The sequence below is a fragment of the Pholis gunnellus genome (genome assembly GCF_910591455.1).
Source record: "Pholis gunnellus genome assembly, chromosome: 19".
Taxonomy (NCBI): domain Eukaryota; kingdom Metazoa; phylum Chordata; class Actinopteri; order Perciformes; family Pholidae; genus Pholis; species Pholis gunnellus.
In genome coordinates this window covers 13,309,069-13,326,894 of record NC_136546.1, presented here as the reverse complement: position 1 = coordinate 13,326,894, position 17,826 = coordinate 13,309,069, and the positions used below count along the sequence as shown (strand labels likewise).

Genomic DNA, 17,826 nt, shown 5'->3' with positions numbered 1-17,826 from the left:
TGTTAATATTGTGTGACAACAAAGGCATTTGAAAGCAACCTGCAATAAGAGTTTATTTTATTCCCTCACACAATTCTGTTTTCTTTACATTAGCTTCCGTCTTTGTATATTCAATAAGATTCTGGAAATTACGAGTTTGTGTTATTACTTTATTTTCACACTCCTTTGTCCACTATTAACAAATTATTTCCTTTTGTTGTACAGTTTATTAAAATGTAATCACACATCAAACTGAACAAACTGATACACGTACAGAAACACTGACATTTTAGAGAATCATCTTTAACTTTTACTCCACAGAAATGTACCCAAAGCCTCCGTCCTCATCACCATCAGTCATTAGTAGTCTGCTGGCCATCTGTCTGATGCTCAGACGGGTTGAGTATTTAGCCTGGTTTCCTACTGCCTGTGCCGGTCCACACCCTTTCAGCCTTGATTCACTCGTACTTCACTGATGATCACTTCCCTGTTTCCTGCCTGTAAGGGGGTTTTCGCCCTGATTCACTTTATCTGCAGCTATACAGTAAATGTTCCAGTCATTCCTGTCCTGCTGCAGATGCCACATCCTCACATAATCCCTCTGCACACATGCAAACAACAGCGAGATGCTTGATGAAAAACAAATCATTCTCCAAGTGAAAAATGCACATATTTTTTAGGGGTTAATGTGTGCATGAGCAATATGTAATTTAGGTTTAATAAAGAGTACATAGCCTACATAACCATTGGGTCTATGCAAAGAGCAATTTTACAGATACCATCTGTAATTTTATTTAATTCTTATGAACTGTGTAAATCTAGTTAAAACTGTATATTATTACAGCTACAACGATTGATAAGATCAAAATGTCACAGTAAGAAAAGCACAGGTGTAGTAAAGAAATATTGAATACCAAAACAGTTCTTTAGAACATCATTAATATTAATAGAAACTACTTTGACGAGTCAAAATGTCTGCTGTGAAAGAGGCCTATTAACCACCTTATTGTGCCTACAGCTCAATAAGAATATTCTGATTACAATTTTTTGAAAACTGTAATTTCAAATATTTAAATATTCTAAACATATAAAAAGTCTTTGGTCAGTGTCCACGGGTTAACTGGTATGTAGCTGCAGTGTAGTGTCTACCAGAGGAGGTACACGTGGCCGGGCTCAGGTCGTGTTTCTGCCGGGGTGAAAGTCCGGGACGAAAGTAGCCGCCACCGTGATTGGAGTAGAGTAGCTGAGGGCAAAATTGTACAGACCAAGCATTAGACACTTCCAGGTGGAGCGCAGGGCTTTGCCAACATTCTGAAAGACAAACATACATGCATTGATTAATCATCAACTCTGCAGACTTAAACAATAGTGCAGTCATCTATATTCTAAGAAAGCTGCTCTGTCATTCAGAGTAGGATTCAAGGGTGAATTAAACCACACAACCATGTAATTATCACCCGTATTCCCACATCATTCACCTGCAAAGCTTTATTAGTGCTTTTGACAGAATTAGGTTGAACAAATATGGGAATTAAGACTTGACATGAATTCAGGCAGAAACTGTTCAAAGAAAACCTGCTCATGTGGGCCTTTCGAACAATAGCACCACAGGAGGACAGGCGCAGTCTTTATTTATCCCTAAAATGTAAACAAAAAACCCAGCGAACACTATTGTCTGCTGCACTATTTGAACAGGAACGGCCTGAAGCGGATACAGGAAGTCAGATGTTTTAGAAAAATAGAGCAAAAACAATCCTACTTCCTCAGTGTAGTATGTAAGAAAGACTCTACTCACCAGTAGAACATATTTAAACTTAAAACTGATTACCAAACTAATGACATAATAATAGCGTAAAGAGTATAAATAGTATGGTGATAGTTTGACAACGCTAAAAGAAGCTAGTTAATGGACCTTGATTAAAGATACATTTTTCAAACTATATCCAAAGTCAAAGATTAACTTTTAAGAAGCTTATATACAACTTATTTTATGAGTTGCTTACGTGACATTCTGGCCATAAAAAACAGATTACTGCTCAGCATAAACATGATTACCAGCTCACTGATGAAGGTATTGTGGAAATGTTAAAAGGGATAACACTTCACAAGCCATTTCCCTTTAAAATCACACATTAAGTCATTCTGATTTGTAGGGTAAAGGTGATTTTGACTCTTGATTTCAGTTCAGATAAAACTTGCATCGGCAATAATTTCATTACTTTTAGTCAACCAACAGTGTAGAATCATCTTACTGGTTCCAGAGTTTTTCAATAATCAACAATGTATTAGAATGATTTGAATGAGGCTGATTGATCATATTGAGTATATATTATATTTTGAGTTCACACTTGAACTTACCCAAATGGAAACTACAAGAAAACAGACAAAAGTTTGATCAATAAAGGATCTTCATACAAGAAATACACTGCATTAGTTCATATTCACTGGACATGAACAAAATGTAAAACAGTAATCTTACTTTTTTTTTTAAATCTTATCCTTTTCATTGTGTGTAAATATGACTCCAGTTGAACTTATTATTAAACTCCACATCCCTATAGGTACACATACGTTGGGAAGTTGAGTCAAACACCCAACTATGGTAATATAAAACAGTATATTTACAGCACAATAACAATATTATTACTATGAATTACTAATAAGAGTCTGTTAATGTTCAATACAAACAAAGATTGCCTGGTCAACGATAAACATGAATACTGATTAACTAGCGGTAATCAGTATTAGTACAATTATGTTGTTTGAGCTTTACTTATCGATCACACGAGTTGAGATTATAAAGCAATCTGTCCAGTAAACACACCACTGCTAATGTTGAGGAACTCACATGTTGTCTGTACAGACCGAGAGGGGACCTATATGAATCTTTAAAGCTCTTTAGTGACTGACCCAGTCAGACTAATGACTGTGTGAGCCCAGAAGTTAAGACCAGAGATCAAAGACGAGCTGGTGCTCGTTGCCAAAGGAGGAAAGAGCTGTAAATGTTATTATAACTGCAAGCTTTAAGCTCCACTGGGATGATTAAGTTTGTTTCATTTTACGACCGTCTAGCGATTTGTGAGCTTTAAAGCTGTACACAATTCAATTGCGTCATTTTTACGACTAGTTATTACCTCAATAACCACTAACGGAATGGGAATTATGCAGCAACAGCACAAAACACGAAAACAGCCCATACTGAGCAAATTAAATATTTTTGGAATAACTTGTAGCATGATGGTGGCAATAGATTTGTGTAGATCAATTTCTATGAAATTAAATAATGTATCTAATAAAACAATTTGATTGAGGCTGATTAACGCCATGTTGAAAACAATTGTTCACATTTGAACTTAACCACCGTGAAACTATTACAGTACCTTAATGCACACACAGATTCATGTTAATTGAATATCAACAATTCAAGAAAATGTAAAGCAACAACACCAACCTTCTTGACTTTTTTGTACTTTTCTTTCTTCCTTTTCTTCTTCTCTTCTTTTGCCTTGACTCGCGCCTCCTCATCCACCAGCGGCTCATACCTCTCTGGCAGAAATGCAAAATGAACTTCTCTGTGACTCCTCTCAGTTTGTCTGCCGTTGTCTGCCACTGACTGGCTGTCATCGTGGTCAGAGTGATACAGACTCTCTTGGTGATCCACATGCCGTTGATATTTTGCTGCTCGCACATTCAGAGTTTCACCTGACGCAGAATTTCCGTCAAACAACCTTGATGGAAGAGATTTGGGCTTCATGGTGTCTGCTTGTTGCAGCTCTCTGGGATGTAATAAAAAAAAGTACCACTTTCCTCAGGAGGTCAGGTATGTTGTCAACAGATGTTATGTGCATCAGTGGAAGTGCATTCCAGTGGACCGCCTCGTGTGGAGGATTTGGCACGAAGCCCTTAAAGGTGCAAACCTTTCCTCTTCACGAGGCTGACCTTCATAGGGTTTCAAGTTGAATGTTTCAATGCACATCAATAACAATAATTGCAATAACGTGAATTATGACCTCCTGTTGGACTTGAGGTGGAAAATGTCCTGAACTATGCTTTGATGCATAAAGAAAACACAAACACTGCATTTGTCTCTTAACTCAATTTGGTTTAATGAATTTTAAATATTTCTTACAATGACGGACAACTCTTCAACATGCCTGTTTTCGTGCCATTTAACAATTGGCCGGGGATATAAAAACACTACCCCTTACTGTGCAGTAACCCCTGTAATAGTGGATTGTGTAATAGTGCTTACAACAACTAATTGCTACCAACGTTCAGTGTTGCAGTATGAAACATTAAACAGAACTCTAAACAATATGTATTGCATTTGGTCACTGAGAGAAGTAATCTTTCTTAAGACTGAAACCAGAATAGCAACACTACTGCTCCTCGTCTTGACTTCTTTGTGTGTTGTTGCCACGGTCTGGATCTTTGAGACGGAGGATGTTGATGATTTTACTCACTGGAAGAGAGCTGAAACAACAAAGAAGAAGAGCAACAAAGATGTGAGTGCCTTTAAGGTGAAGTGGCTGATGCTCTTTCTACTACTAAAATCCCCATGGCCTTACTCCCGAATGAATTACTTCATCACAGCTCATTTACTAAGAGAATATGCAGTAACTAAGTGAACAAATCCCAACCGGGTGGTGTAACTGCTTTGATAAGCGAGGTTGTGTCAGTGAATACCTCATGCTCTGTGGAGTGAGGAAGATGAACTGTCTGTAGCGTTGACCAGCAGCCACCTTCAGCATCATGTCCATTGATATTCTCCTGTTCACCATGTCCTAATGGAAGAAAAGAAAACCCCGCGAATGAACTTTCTCCAAACTTTTCCTTCTCCCTCTTGATGCTCTTGTTCAGACACAACTTGCAATAGATCAACGAAAACGGTCTCTTATTACCATGTAAACATCAAACTCGTCGAGACAGCGGAAAGGCGCCTCCGTGATGGCCCAAAGAGAGAGAACGAAGCAAACGGTGGAGAAGGAGCGCTCGCCTCCGGACAGAGAGCGCATGTCACTCAGGTCAGCCTTGTTCCCCTGGCCCGGCTGCACCTTCAGAGGAGAAATCAGTATCATTCTTCTTTACACAACCTGGCTAAAAAGCTGTGGCAGGCATGTCTCGCGGTTTTAAGAGTGATGACAATCAATAAAAAAATGCAACGTGTTCTCATTTAGACTTTTCTCCTTGCTGCTATATCGTTTAGTCTGGTTAGTTTGGTCTTACTGAGATGGAGAGGGTTTCATTCTTGTGGTCAAAGGCCATACTTCCAGTGTAGCCTCTCTGGGCCAGCATGCTATCAAAGTAGTATTTACAGCGGGCCGACAGGAACCTGCAGAGGAAAGGGCCATATGCACAAAGAGACAAGTGTCACAACTAACATTTCTTTTTTTGATTTTGCTAATCCATTCGATCGAAAATAAATAATATGAATATAAATGAAAGAGCTTTTCATTTCTCGTCATTTTCCTGGACATAATTTGTTGACATCTCACCTCCTGAGCTCAGCATACACCTGGAGTCTCTGGTTCATGACACTATCGAGACTCTTGATGAAGCTGTTGAGGTACTTCATTTGCTGTGCCATGTTCTTGTAGTTCTCCAGAGCCTCATGATACTGCCTAGACATGGGAAGGTGAAAGAATGAAGGTTTTTGTGTTATAAAGAAAAGGAAGAAAAGATTACATTTCATTCGAGACATTTGATAATAGTGTAAAGACGTAAAACTAATGCTTACACTTATGTCATGACACTACAGCTCAATCACTACATTGTCATGTGATACCCTGGTCTAAGGGACGTACCTCACAACCTCCTCGCGGTCCCCCTGTTGTTCCTGCTGGGTCGTGATCTTCACCTTCAGACGGTTGATCTCACTGTCTAGACTCCGGGCTGTCCGTCGTACTTCTACGCGCTCTGGACAGATTTCCGTGGCCTTGGCCACAGATGTCTGAACCGCAGGGTGAAACAAACCTTTGGTTTCTGAGACTCAAAGCAGGTGGTACTAAAAATGTACACAAATTGTAACATTTGTGCTTCAACCTCACAAAAACAAAGAAAATACAACGTCAATGCTTTTGTGGGAATACTGCAAATGCTAACCACACATTTGATAAGTGTGCTCTGTGCATTCATGAAGGTTTTTCTCTGATCTCAGACTTTAATTTAAACACTATTACTTTTACTGAAAGCAGACAGCTCACCCTCCGGTATTAAAATACAATTACTGCCTCGCAGCTGTATGCATAACGCCCCGGCCACAGTTATTGCGGGTGCAGAAGCATAAATGCTCAATAAAATGTTAAAAAATGGTTTCATCTGTTAAATTAGCCATGCAGCCCTGCGAGGAAGCCCTCTGCGTCCAGTTGCCCCGTGTATCTCTGTTTGGCACACCTGAAGTTCCTGCTCTTTGCTCTCCTGATTGGCCTCAAGGGTCTGGATGTTGCGGAGATGGGCGCTGCGTTTCTCGTCATAGTGTTTCTTGTGATGCCTGCACTTCATCACATCCTGATCAGCCTTACTCAGCTCCTCCTGTAGAAGGACAAAAGGACGAGCACAGGAAGAGCAACCACGTGAGCTTCACCCAGTATTCTGGGGGATGCTGATCTAAATCTTTCTTTTATCCCAATGACAAGACATTGATATATTACCTTGACTGGGTCTGCTTCCTCAGCGACAGTGTTGATCTGCTCTTTGTGCTGCTTGTACACCTGCTCTGCCTCCTCATAGGAGGCCTTGAACTCAGCCATCTGAGCTCGGGCCTCATCGTACTCGGCACGCTTGGACGAGATCTTAGTGACAATCTCTTGAAGATCTTCCTCCTGTAGTAGAGTGGTGAGAGTATCATATCACCTGAGGCGTCTGTGCTGATTATTTGGAAATCATACATTTATGTGGGACGTTTCCTTCAGTCAATACTCCATATTGTCTTTCCTCTGTGTGTATCTACTGAGATGATTATTGTGCTGCACTGATGTGTTCTGTACAAACCAGGGGATTGAGGTCCTCTGACTGAGGCTCTTCCATATTTTGTAGATCTGTCAGCTCCAGCTGTAGCTTTGTGGCTGTGGCCTGGAACAAATAAACAAATTCATTAAATATATCAGTGTATAATACTAGACTTTTGATTTGGAAATTCAATTATATTCTTTCTTTTTCCAACTGAAAGGTCAAATGTTTATGGACATAATAATGATCAGTTTGCCTGTCTGATACTAGAAAACAGAAGGGATTATCATTATGAATTGTGTGTTAGCGGTAAAAGGGTTACTTTGATAGTCCTCTGCTCTACTTGGGTTCTTCTCAGCAGCCCTTCGTTCTGTTTGATGTCATCATCGAGCTTTTTCATCTGTTGCTGGAAGCGAGATTTCTGAGCTTCCTGGTTCTCTATCTCCCTCTGCAAGTGCCTGAGAGTAAAAAGAGGAACCAGCAGACAGAGAAGGTATTAAGATAAAAGCATCTCTTACAACTACTCCCTGTTGGGACATGTACGGTGTGTATATTTCAAAAATGGAAGCTAAACATACAACAAGCAAGATAGCAAGGTTTACATGAGACAAATAAAAGTCAAAGAGAGTATTACTGCACACACACACCTGATCTCCTCCTCAACATCTCCCGAGAGGTAGTTGGCTCTGGTCTGCTCAGCAGCGTAACTCCGGTTATTGAAGATCTGATCTCCATCCTTGGAGAAGGCCTGGTTACAGTGCTGAGGAGGGTTTCTGGCCTGCATCACTCTCCGGGCATCTGTTCGATTCTACACCACCAAAAGTGCACACACAGCGTAAAGAACAAAACTCATGTCACTGCACCTAATGTGTTGTTCACGAGATGTTTCACAACTTGGTAGTCATTTACATCTAAAACAGTTGTAAGGGTGTAGCACACCCTAGTCAACTTTAATCAAATGAAAACAAAAAGATGGCTTGTGAAAATGCTGAGTGGACAGTAACTTCAGCTAGAGAGACAAGCAGTTACCTTAATGAGTAGAATGCTCTCAATCCCCCTTTGATCAATCAAGCAGTTGGCCACAACTGGGTCCTCAATTTCTAGAGCTTGAAGCACGGAGGGGTATTCAGGGTGATTGACGGCCCTGACAAAAAGACCAAAACCAGTGTTGTTTAAGTGATACTTCATGCAAAATGTGTCCCTGAAGTAACAGACTAAAACTAAGCTGTGTAGATTTGATAACAGGTAATGCGTTACCAAAACTGGACCAGCATGTGAATATTGTCCATGAGCTCACCTCGATCTTGTATCATGGACTCTTGAAAGAAAATTGCTGGTGATGATGGCAGGTCTCCGGCCAGATGGGAACATTCTGGACATGAGGCCCTGCAGCACCTTCTCATCCTCGTGGTTATCACAAGTGAAGGCCTGCAGTTGCCCTTTAAGACAGACTTCGACAGACAAGGCTAGCTCTGGGTCCTTCAGGCTAATGAGGTAACCTGTAGAGGGGAAGGAAATGTGAGAAGAGAAAGCAAGTTAGAGAAGCATTTTTCACAGCCGTCACCTTTTGGTTGGGCTTTTGGCTTTTTTACAGGTTTTAAAGGAAGAATACATCTATATTACATATGTATCTTATTACACTGCCAGGCAATGTCACATTGGGTGTCTCATTATGCATGATTTTGTGATTCAATAGGGTGAGAAAGGAATCAGGCCTGGAACATACAAATGTTGACCAACGCACAATTGGGCACCAAGTCTTACCCAGAGGTCCTCGAGGTTTGTGCTTTAACTGGCCCCTTCCGTGAGCTTCCTGGATGGCGTTGAGGAGTGCAGGCATGTGCTCCCCAAAACGCCGCAGGCGATTGGACCGACTGCTCTCCATAGTCTGCAGGTTCCTACTGTTGGCATCAATGGACCTCTTGAGCACTTCCTGCTCTTTACTGAGGACAGAAGGGGGCGGGTGTTACTGTTTCAGTTATTCCACTGCCGTATGTATCCAACAGACTAATTCATCTGTTTCTAATTGAGTTTATTTAGGACTGGCAGGGAGCAAATAATCTATATTGGTCCACCCATCAATGTTTCAATGCCTAACTGCTGTAAGACTTATTAGGCCTATCTGGACTAAAATACCAGGGAATACCAAAATCTGTTGTATTTACATTTAGAATTAATGACAGAACAGATATTTTATTCTTATCCAACAACAATAATACATTTATTCCAGCTCAACTTCAACTGTCAAGCACAGAGTGGGGTTTCTTGAGCCAACACTTTGTGATTCTGCGGACATGTATTTGTCTTCAAAGCCCAGTTTTAGTTCCCTACCCGATCTTTCCTTGCTCTTCCTTGGCACGGTTGCAGACATGCTGATACTGGTCAATCTGCTGGCTGAGAGTGGCGATCTGGTGATCCTTGTTTTCGAGCTCAGCCTGTATCTGCTTCATACGCTCCGTCCTGGCCTGGCTTTCCGCTCCCGATGTCTGACTGATGCTACAGCAACAATTGGAAGGAAGACAAAAAGCACAGGGGAGTCATGTAATGGCAAAAATATATATCAGTATCATGAAATGTTTAGAAACATGTTACGGCTTAGAAGAACAGAGTTAGAGACATTTAGCTTTGTACAAACATGGTTTAGAAACAGATAGTTTTGTCTAAACATGGTTTAGAAACAGGCCAGGTACTGAGTGTTACTGTTTACTTTAGAGGGCCATAAAGACAGACACAGGAAGGTGAGAAAGGGTTCACACTGGGGGTTCTTCCTATTCTGGGGATGTTTAGGTTCACGTGAATGTATCTGGCAATGAGATCATGGGAAAATGGAAGACTGAGAAGCCAGTGGAAGACATCTTTGACTTATCTAAAGGCGGAGACTGTTTCTGCTTAAGTATATAGTTTGTGAAGATTTGAACTGATGTTGAAGAATGCTTCCAACACAGACGGTGTGAAGAGCTGTGTTGGGTATTCTCCCTCTTGTAAGAGAATAAATGGAACAGGACAACTTTGAATGATTTGAAGACTTGTATTATTTTGATTTGCAAATAACATTCTCTTCTCCCGATTAACATAGAAATATTCTACAACAGTCAACAACAAAATAAATACATGTATGAACACGGAGTACATGAAAACAAAATGAGGTGGTACCTCAGCTTGAGATCATTTATCCTTGAGGACAGCTGAACCTTGTCCTTTTCCAGGTCCCTCAGGTTGGCCTTGAATCTGTGCACAGTGACCTAGCTCACACACATAATTGGATATTAGAAACACTGGTCAGTTACACAACAAGCATCACTATAATAACCTTAATTATATCTGACAAGATGAGCAGAAAGGAAGAACCAATACACTGCTTTATATTGTGGAAGACGTATTCATTTCACTTGCAGTACTCGTATGTAAGTGACTGAACCAGTTGACTGTATCGTCTGGACTAACGCATCATCTGAACTCTGACCTCGCTAGACTTGAGAAGGGTATTTCGTCTCTGGGCCTCGGCCTTGAGCTCGGCACATTTGGGCTGTAGCTCCTGGACTTGCTGTGTGATCTCCTCCAAGTGTTCCTGGATCTGCCTAGATTTGCTCTCAGCCTCCTCGACCTTATTCTGTATTATTACATAAACACAGATCAGAGAAGCGGGGGGGGGGGGGGGGGGTTAAAGGTTAGAGGATAGCAGAGGGCTATGCGCAGAAAAGTGCAAAGTCGTGGTGTAAGTTATCAAACAGAAGCAGTTATTAAATGACTGGTGATTCTAAAAACACACTAAATACATAGAGTTTATGGAGAATACTAAAAAAGTAGCATACCTTCCATTCATCCACCTTCTCATCATATTTCTCTGTCGAATGTCTGTCTGACTGCAGCTTCTCTTTCATTGGCTCCAACTCCTTCTCCATCTCAATCACCTGCAGCATGAAAGGCCGCTTTCACATCAGAGTACACTTGACTCCTGGCTGTTTGATTGGACAACACTGTGTAACATACTTGGCCATGTGATCTCGGGCAAGGTTCAGGTAAGTAGTTTAATGTTAGCATAATGGTCTGATCTATAATATATTAATATATGTGGATCTTATTGTGAAGTGTGTTTAAGATGCCTGCTGGAGTTGAAGGGATGGTCCGGTAGCCAACAACAAACGCATTGGCCGTGGAAAGCTATGAGGTCACAGAGGTGCGGACCTCGTAATTATTTCCTTAAAAGCCCAACGCGTCTCTGCAACTGAATAACGTGAAACCGCTTGAAAATGACAGCTATCAATAAGACGGCTTTCCGTGGTGGTCACCGTGGTCTCTAGTGTGCTCTTTATACACCTTGGTCGTGTCTAGAAGGTAACCGTAGTACGATAAACAAATTGACGATGAGGCATCTGGGTTTGTATTTGGGTACGTAACATCAACTATAATTTAAAACCTGAACAGAGACTGGGGTCATTCGTACTCGGGCAAATCAATCGTACCCAATATGAAAACGCCCTCAGCCTCAGTCAATAAAATTTAGATGAATGATCTTAAAGCAGTTACTGCACTAAGCCGTTTTCATAGGAACACGGGGGAGGGGATAAAGGAGATTGAAATCCAAAACTGGGAAAAGAAATCGGAGAACATTATCTCACCAAAGCCCAAGCCATTTGCTTCTGCAAGTCCTCCAGTTTGGTGTGCATTTCATCCAAAGATGCCATGTTCTTGTAACGGTCCTCTTTCTCCACGTATTTTCGCTTCAAGTCTTTCAAGCACTGAAACAGTAAAGTAATGATTGTGTATGGTCGTATAAAACATGGTTAAAAAAGAAGAATAGCTATGCTTGCTGTTCAAAGGATTAAACATTGGATCTATTTGAAGCCTTTAAATTGATTAACAGTATAGTTCAGTGTCAGCCAAAGGGATTCTTACTTCACTGTGTTGCTGAACTTTATCCTCTGTGACATGTTTGGTGGTTTTGATGTAAACAAAGTCCTCTCTCATCTGCTCCAGTTGGGTAGCTTTCATAAAAAACTGTAAGAGGAATAAATAAAATTATAAATCAAAGTTAAAGTTCACAAAAACAAAAGAGAAAACATTCTTCTTTAAATGTGTTTGAATATAATCACCTTATATTTGTCCCCCTCTCCTTTGGAGTGGAGGAAGTATTTGCTCATCTCTTGAGTGAGGACTGACACAGGATTGTTTACCTTTGGAGGAAAGGTGATAATGACTTCCTCTAACCAATACAACAGCAGGTTTATCTCACAGGATGACATTTAGTTGTAATGAAGACTAAACAACATTGTAATGTATGTGATATGCATAACTCATACCTGTATGTTAAAATTGTCCAGGATAGACAACAGCTCTTCCTTTTTGGTTGAGACAAGTTGACCTATAAGAGGAAAAAATATGTTTATTAATTGCTAATAATATAGATTCACACAGCTATCAGAAGTAGTAATTTGCAAACTTTCCTTTCTTTTTCACTCTTGCTTTATTCTGCTTTTTGTCATCAGCGTGACATGTGAACAGGAATACATTCATCATTGTCTCATCATTGTCTAATCATTTTTTTTACCATCAATAAATTAATCCTTTGGTCTATAAAATATCAGAAATTTATGAAAATGAGCCTAAGGTGACAAAGACAAATTGCTATATTTTACTATAATGTCCAGACATGGAAAAGCAGCAGATTCCCAGATGGAAAAGACTTGAAGCCACCAGTTGTTTACTTGTGATGAACGCATTACCAAAATAGCTGCCAAAAATCTTCCGATGGTTGAAATATTGTTACAGGTTCCAACCATAAATGTTTGAAAGTGTTTAACATTTAAAATGACTACTTAGATGTTATATATTGTTGAGGAAGCAGTGTACTTTTACCAAAATATTAAAAAAAAAAAAAAAGAGAGAACTGTATAGCTCTTCAGTCTTTACCTGATTTGCTCCTCAGCTTATAGGTTCTCAACCCCTCCCGTGTGATTCTCAGGTCTACAATGATGGCTGGACCGTACACCTCGGGTTTGTACGCATCCCTTCCTTTGTTACGCAGCGTGATCGATACATCAGCAGAGCTGAGGAAAGAGTAACACACAGTAACACACCATTTTTGTAATCTATTGCGATTACAAAAATGCAACTTTTAACACAAGTAACTTTTACATGTGATACTTAAATAAATGTTAAACATGATGGGATTTGAGAGTCCCACTCTCTCATAGATAAAAGACAATAGATACTTGACATTTTGTCAAAGAAGCCTTCATGGAAGATATGTTTACACCAGAATATCTTTTAAGTTGAAGAGTGAGAAGAACTTGAAGGACAACATTCATGGAATGTCTGCCTGAACGGACAAACACTTGAAGGCAACAAGGATGGACATTACATGATGTGGTGCAAGGTCTAACCTTTCTCCTTCCTTCACAAAACCCTTGAGGGATAATCCTCTGTTTGTGGCATGTGCGTTCCCGCCTAAGGCCACTATGAGAGCCGTCAGAACGGCACTCTTTCCACCTGTAAAACAAGCAGTTAGTGCACAGAAAACACTGAAATAACCAAAAGAACTAGATGAAAGACAAGAAGGACACAAAATGGACAGTTAACTTAGATATAGAGTAAATGCCTGACTTAAGTTTACATCAATACATGATTTAGGTTTAAGACATTACACAGGTAGTGTAACACATAGGTGTGTTGGAGCGTTTATATTTTTCCTACGTGTGGTTTTTAAGTGAGGAACTATAGGACATCAAAAGTCAAACATTTCTATATAACAGGTTAGGGCAAATGTAGGGCTTTTTAGTCACTTTAGTTCAAGACCTTCAGAAAACGTGGCTTCTGAAATGGGAAACAAGGATGCATCTTCATTCAGTTCAGTTAAACATCTATTAGCCTGACGGCTGCACTCACTTCCATTGTTGCCGACCACAAAGTTGACATTGGAACCAAAAGTGAAGGGGCCAAGGAGAGAGTGACACATGAAGTTCTTCAGTGTGATGCTCTCCACGATCCCTGCATCGCTCACCACCTCACCGGCACCCTGCACCTAAACGCAGGGGAACCGTGCATGTCATTTCACGTTTACTTTACAATAATAACATATAGAAATGATACTCGATGGGCGTCTTTACATGTTCTATCATTATCAGAGAATCTGTTAAGACAAGACAGAGTAAAAGGGGAAATAAATGATAATGTCCCTGCAGCAACAGGATGTTTCAGAAACATTTGACAGCACATACCTGTCCATTCTGTAGAGGATCTTCCTGGTCAACATCTTCATCTTCCACGTCTTCCTCCTCCTCCTCCGCTGCAGCAGCAGCAGCAGCAGGTCTGACCCGTTTGTTGGGGTTGTCACTGACAGAGCTGCTTTTCCTTTTCGACATCTTGGTCACCTAAACCTAACTGCGAGGAGAAACGAAACTGAAAGCTCATAGTTTAAACCGCATCTCTTGTTCTCCAGCGTAATGCTATTTGTTTGTGTTTGTAATGACTTTCGCAAACCGACAGTTGTAAGTTGTCGTTGTAAGAATTAGTGAAGGACTGGCATGTTAGTTTATGGAGTGACTGCTTACCTTACCGTAGTGAAAGGCAGCCGTACACAAACAGAGGTTGGTGTGGGAGGAGTGTGGACGATGGGACGACTGATAGTCAAATTCGCGCCCAGTATTTCCGGGGTAATCTCGCGTGGTTACGCGAGTTCACAAAATACTTTTGCATCAGACACATCAGACACCTATGACCATCGTACACGGTGCTTTAACTATCCTTAACAGTCGTACATCACTGAAACTCGTGAAAGACAAGATCCCGCATTTTTTAAACTTTGCTAACAAACTAACGTTAGCTTAGCTGGCGTTAAACTACGTCATTAACATGCGCCATTAACTGCCTACGTCATTAACATGCGCCGGATTAAAGGCAAGATTAAAGGCAGTGCGTCACAAATGACGTCAGTTCAGAAACAGACTCAAAGACACAATCATCAAAGGCAAATAGCCAAGCATATCCCAGACGTTACTTCTCCATAGTTATTATTGACTTTCATTAGACACCAGTAAGCTACAGTGTAAGGAAGAAATATAAATATGTCGAAGAAAAAAATTAAATCTCTTAGGGTGCAACTACAATGTGCTCATACAGGCAATGAGGAGAAGTTGGTCGAAATTAACGACCTCAAGGAGGAACTAGAGTCGATTGTGGATAGGATTGAGGACATGTCGGGCCACATTAATGAGATACAGCAGCATCTAAATCCGCTTATTGAAAACAATGAGCTCATGTCGGCCGAAATTAAATGCCTGGTGGAGACTCTACTGGGGGCTCTGCTTGTAAAAAAGGCCAAGTTGGCCGAACTTAATGCCCTTGAAGAGCGTCTGAAGTGGAATCAGCGTAACAATGGTGTTAAGTCGGCCCAAGTTAATGACCTTACGCAGCGTCTAAAGATGGAGGAGGAGCGTCTAAAGTGTGCTCAACAGGACGCCGTCAAGTTTGCCCAAATAAATGACTATTTGCAGCTTCTAAAGGGGGCTAAGCATGAGAATGAGGTCAAGTCGGACCAAATGAATGACCTTGGGCAGCAAACAGTGTGTGAGACAATGCAGATACCTGCTGGCCATCATAATTTCTCATCTGAGAATCAGAGAAATGAGAGCGTCCTGGAGAGTACATATGATGATGAGATAAATGTTTGTCCTGAAGAGAGCGTCCTGGAGAGTACATCTGATGATGAGATAAATGTTTGTCCTGAAGAGAGCGTCCTGGAGAGTACATCTGATGATGAGATAAATGTTTGTCCTGAAGAGAGCTTCCTGCCGTCTCCAGCTGCTGAGACCCAGACCAGATGTTGGTGGCGTCGCTGTGCCAAAGGTTTACTGATAGCAGGATTGGTTGTTGGCAAGTTGGCATTTTCTCTCTGTGTTGTCACATGTGTGAAAAAGCAGAGCAAGTACGAAATTTCAGTTCTTCAAAAGTGCCTCGATTGGGCTGAGCTAGGCAATGAAACCAAGCAAGCCACAATTGATGATCTCGAGAACCAACTAGATGTGGCAGTGGAAGATCATGAGGCCAAGTTTGTCCAAATTGATGAGCTCCACGAGAATCTAAAGGGGGCTCAGGATGATCATAAGCTCAAGACGGACCAAATTAAGCATCTAAATAAGGAACTAATGCGGACTCATCAAGAAATTATGGTCATGTCGGACAAAATTAATGCCATTGAGGAGGATTTAAGAGTCCTGGAGAGTACATCTGATGATGAGATAAATGTTTGTCCTGAAGAGAGCTTCCTGCCGTCTCCAGCTGCTGAGACCCAGACCAGATGTTGGTGGCGTCGCTGTGCCAAAGGTTTACTGACAGCAGGATTGGTTGTTGGCATGTTGGCATTTTCTCTCTATGTGTGACAACACAGAGAGAAAAAAACTGACTAATGTGTGAGACTGGAGTATGCAACCAGCAAGCGATCATATATTAGCACAAAGATAACATGTTGTGAGCGTGATGCCCACCAATGTGTTGTCACATGTGTGTTATGTATTTTTGTATGTCTCTGTCTGTCTCTCTCTCTGAAAATAATGTTTATTTTCGTTGTTTAGCTAGCGGGTCAAGTCAGCCCAAATGCATCAGAGAAATGAGAGCGTCCTGGAGAGTACATCTGATGGTGAGATAAATGTTTGTCCTGAAGAGAGCTTCCTGCCGTCTCCAGCTGCTGAGACCCAGACCAGATGTTGGTGGCGTCGCTGTGCCAAAGGTTTACTGACAGCAGGATTGGTTGTTGGCATCGCTGTCGCTGGACTGGTAATAGCAACAAAACTGACTAATGTGTGAGACTGGAGTATGCAACCAGCAAGAGATCATATATTACCACAAAGATAACATGTTGTGAGCGTGATGCCCACCAATGTGTTGTCACATGTGTGACAACACAGAGAGAAACTGACTAATGTGTGAGACTGGAGTATGCAACCAGCAAGCGATCATATATTAGCACAAAGATAACATGTTGTGAGCGTGATGCCCACCAATGTGTTGTCACATGTGTGACAACACAGAGAGAAAAAAACTGACTAATGTGTGAGACTGGAGTATGCAACCAGCAAGCGATCATATATTAGCACAAAGATAACATGTTGTGAGCGTGATGCCCACCAATGTGTTGTCACATGTGTGTTATGTATTTTTGTATGTCTCTGTCTGTCTCTCTCTCTGAAAATAATGTTTATTTTCGTTGTTTAGCTAGCGGGTCAAGTCAGCCCAAATGCATCAGAGAAATGAGAGCGTCCTGGAGAGTACATCTGATGGTGAGATAAATGTTTGTCCTGAAGAGAGCTTCCTGCCGTCTCCAGCTGCTGAGACCCAGACCAGATGTTGGTGGCGTCGCTGTGCCAAAGGTTTACTGACAGCAGGATTGGTTGTTGGCATCGCTGTCGCTGGACTGGTAATAGCAACAAAACTGACTAATGTGTGAGACTGGAGTATGCAACCAGCAAGAGATCATATATTACCACAAAGATAACATGTTGTGAGCGTGATGCCCACCAATGTGTTGTCACATGTGTGACAACACAGAGAGAAACTGACTAATGTGTGAGACTGGAGTATGCAACCAGCAAGCGATCATATATTAGCACAAAGATAACATGTTGTGAGCGTGATGCCCACCAATGTGTTGTCACATGTGTGACAACACAGAGAGAAAAAAACTGACTAATGTGTGAGACTGGAGTATCCAACCAGCAAGCGATCATATATTAGCACAAAGATAACATGTTGTGAGCGTGATGCCCACCAATGTGTTGTCACATGTATATATATATATATACATGTAAATACATTAAAATAAACACCTTTTCAGTATATATACTTGTGTTTAATCAGTTATTCAATAATTAATTCATAGATCTTTTTCATAATATTGTTTTTCTA

General features: G+C 41.0%; 2 protein-coding genes across 3 annotated transcripts; both read right to left on the bottom strand.

Annotated features, from left to right (window-relative positions):
- Positions 1-146: 146 nt before the first annotated feature.
- On the bottom strand, positions 147-3,795 carry LOC306711164 (required for drug-induced death protein 1-like). Its single transcript, XM_079179971.1, has 2 exons — positions 3,431-3,795; positions 147-1,290 (listed from the first exon to the last, which is right to left on the bottom strand). The coding sequence occupies exons 1-2, from the start codon at positions 3,731-3,733 to the stop codon at positions 1,153-1,155; spliced, it is 441 nt and encodes a 146-aa protein (XP_079036097.1). The 5' UTR covers positions 3,734-3,795; the 3' UTR covers positions 147-1,152.
- Positions 3,796-4,066: 271 nt separating this feature from the next.
- Positions 4,067-14,577, bottom strand: LOC306711768 (structural maintenance of chromosomes protein 6). Of its 2 annotated transcripts, none has more exons than XM_079180802.1 (27): positions 14,478-14,577; positions 14,145-14,307; positions 13,813-13,948; positions 13,311-13,416; positions 12,838-12,974; positions 12,228-12,289; positions 12,021-12,101; positions 11,824-11,925; positions 11,547-11,666; positions 10,740-10,838; positions 10,391-10,537; positions 10,081-10,169; positions 9,259-9,423; positions 8,692-8,870; positions 8,225-8,426; positions 7,957-8,071; positions 7,575-7,735; positions 7,250-7,385; positions 6,970-7,050; positions 6,630-6,800; positions 6,373-6,510; positions 5,784-5,929; positions 5,475-5,600; positions 5,206-5,311; positions 4,881-5,033; positions 4,666-4,763; positions 4,067-4,452 (listed from the first exon to the last, which is right to left on the bottom strand). In XM_079180802.1, exons 2-27 carry the CDS (start codon positions 14,286-14,288, stop codon positions 4,359-4,361), a joined length of 3,294 nt encoding a protein of 1,097 aa, XP_079036928.1. In that variant the 5' UTR covers positions 14,289-14,307; positions 14,478-14,577; the 3' UTR covers positions 4,067-4,358. The 2 variants fall into 2 exon arrangements, with proteins under 2 accessions (XP_079036928.1, XP_079036929.1); XM_079180803.1 differs by having other exon boundaries at positions 14,483-14,568.
- Positions 14,578-17,826: the final 3,249 nt, after the last annotated feature.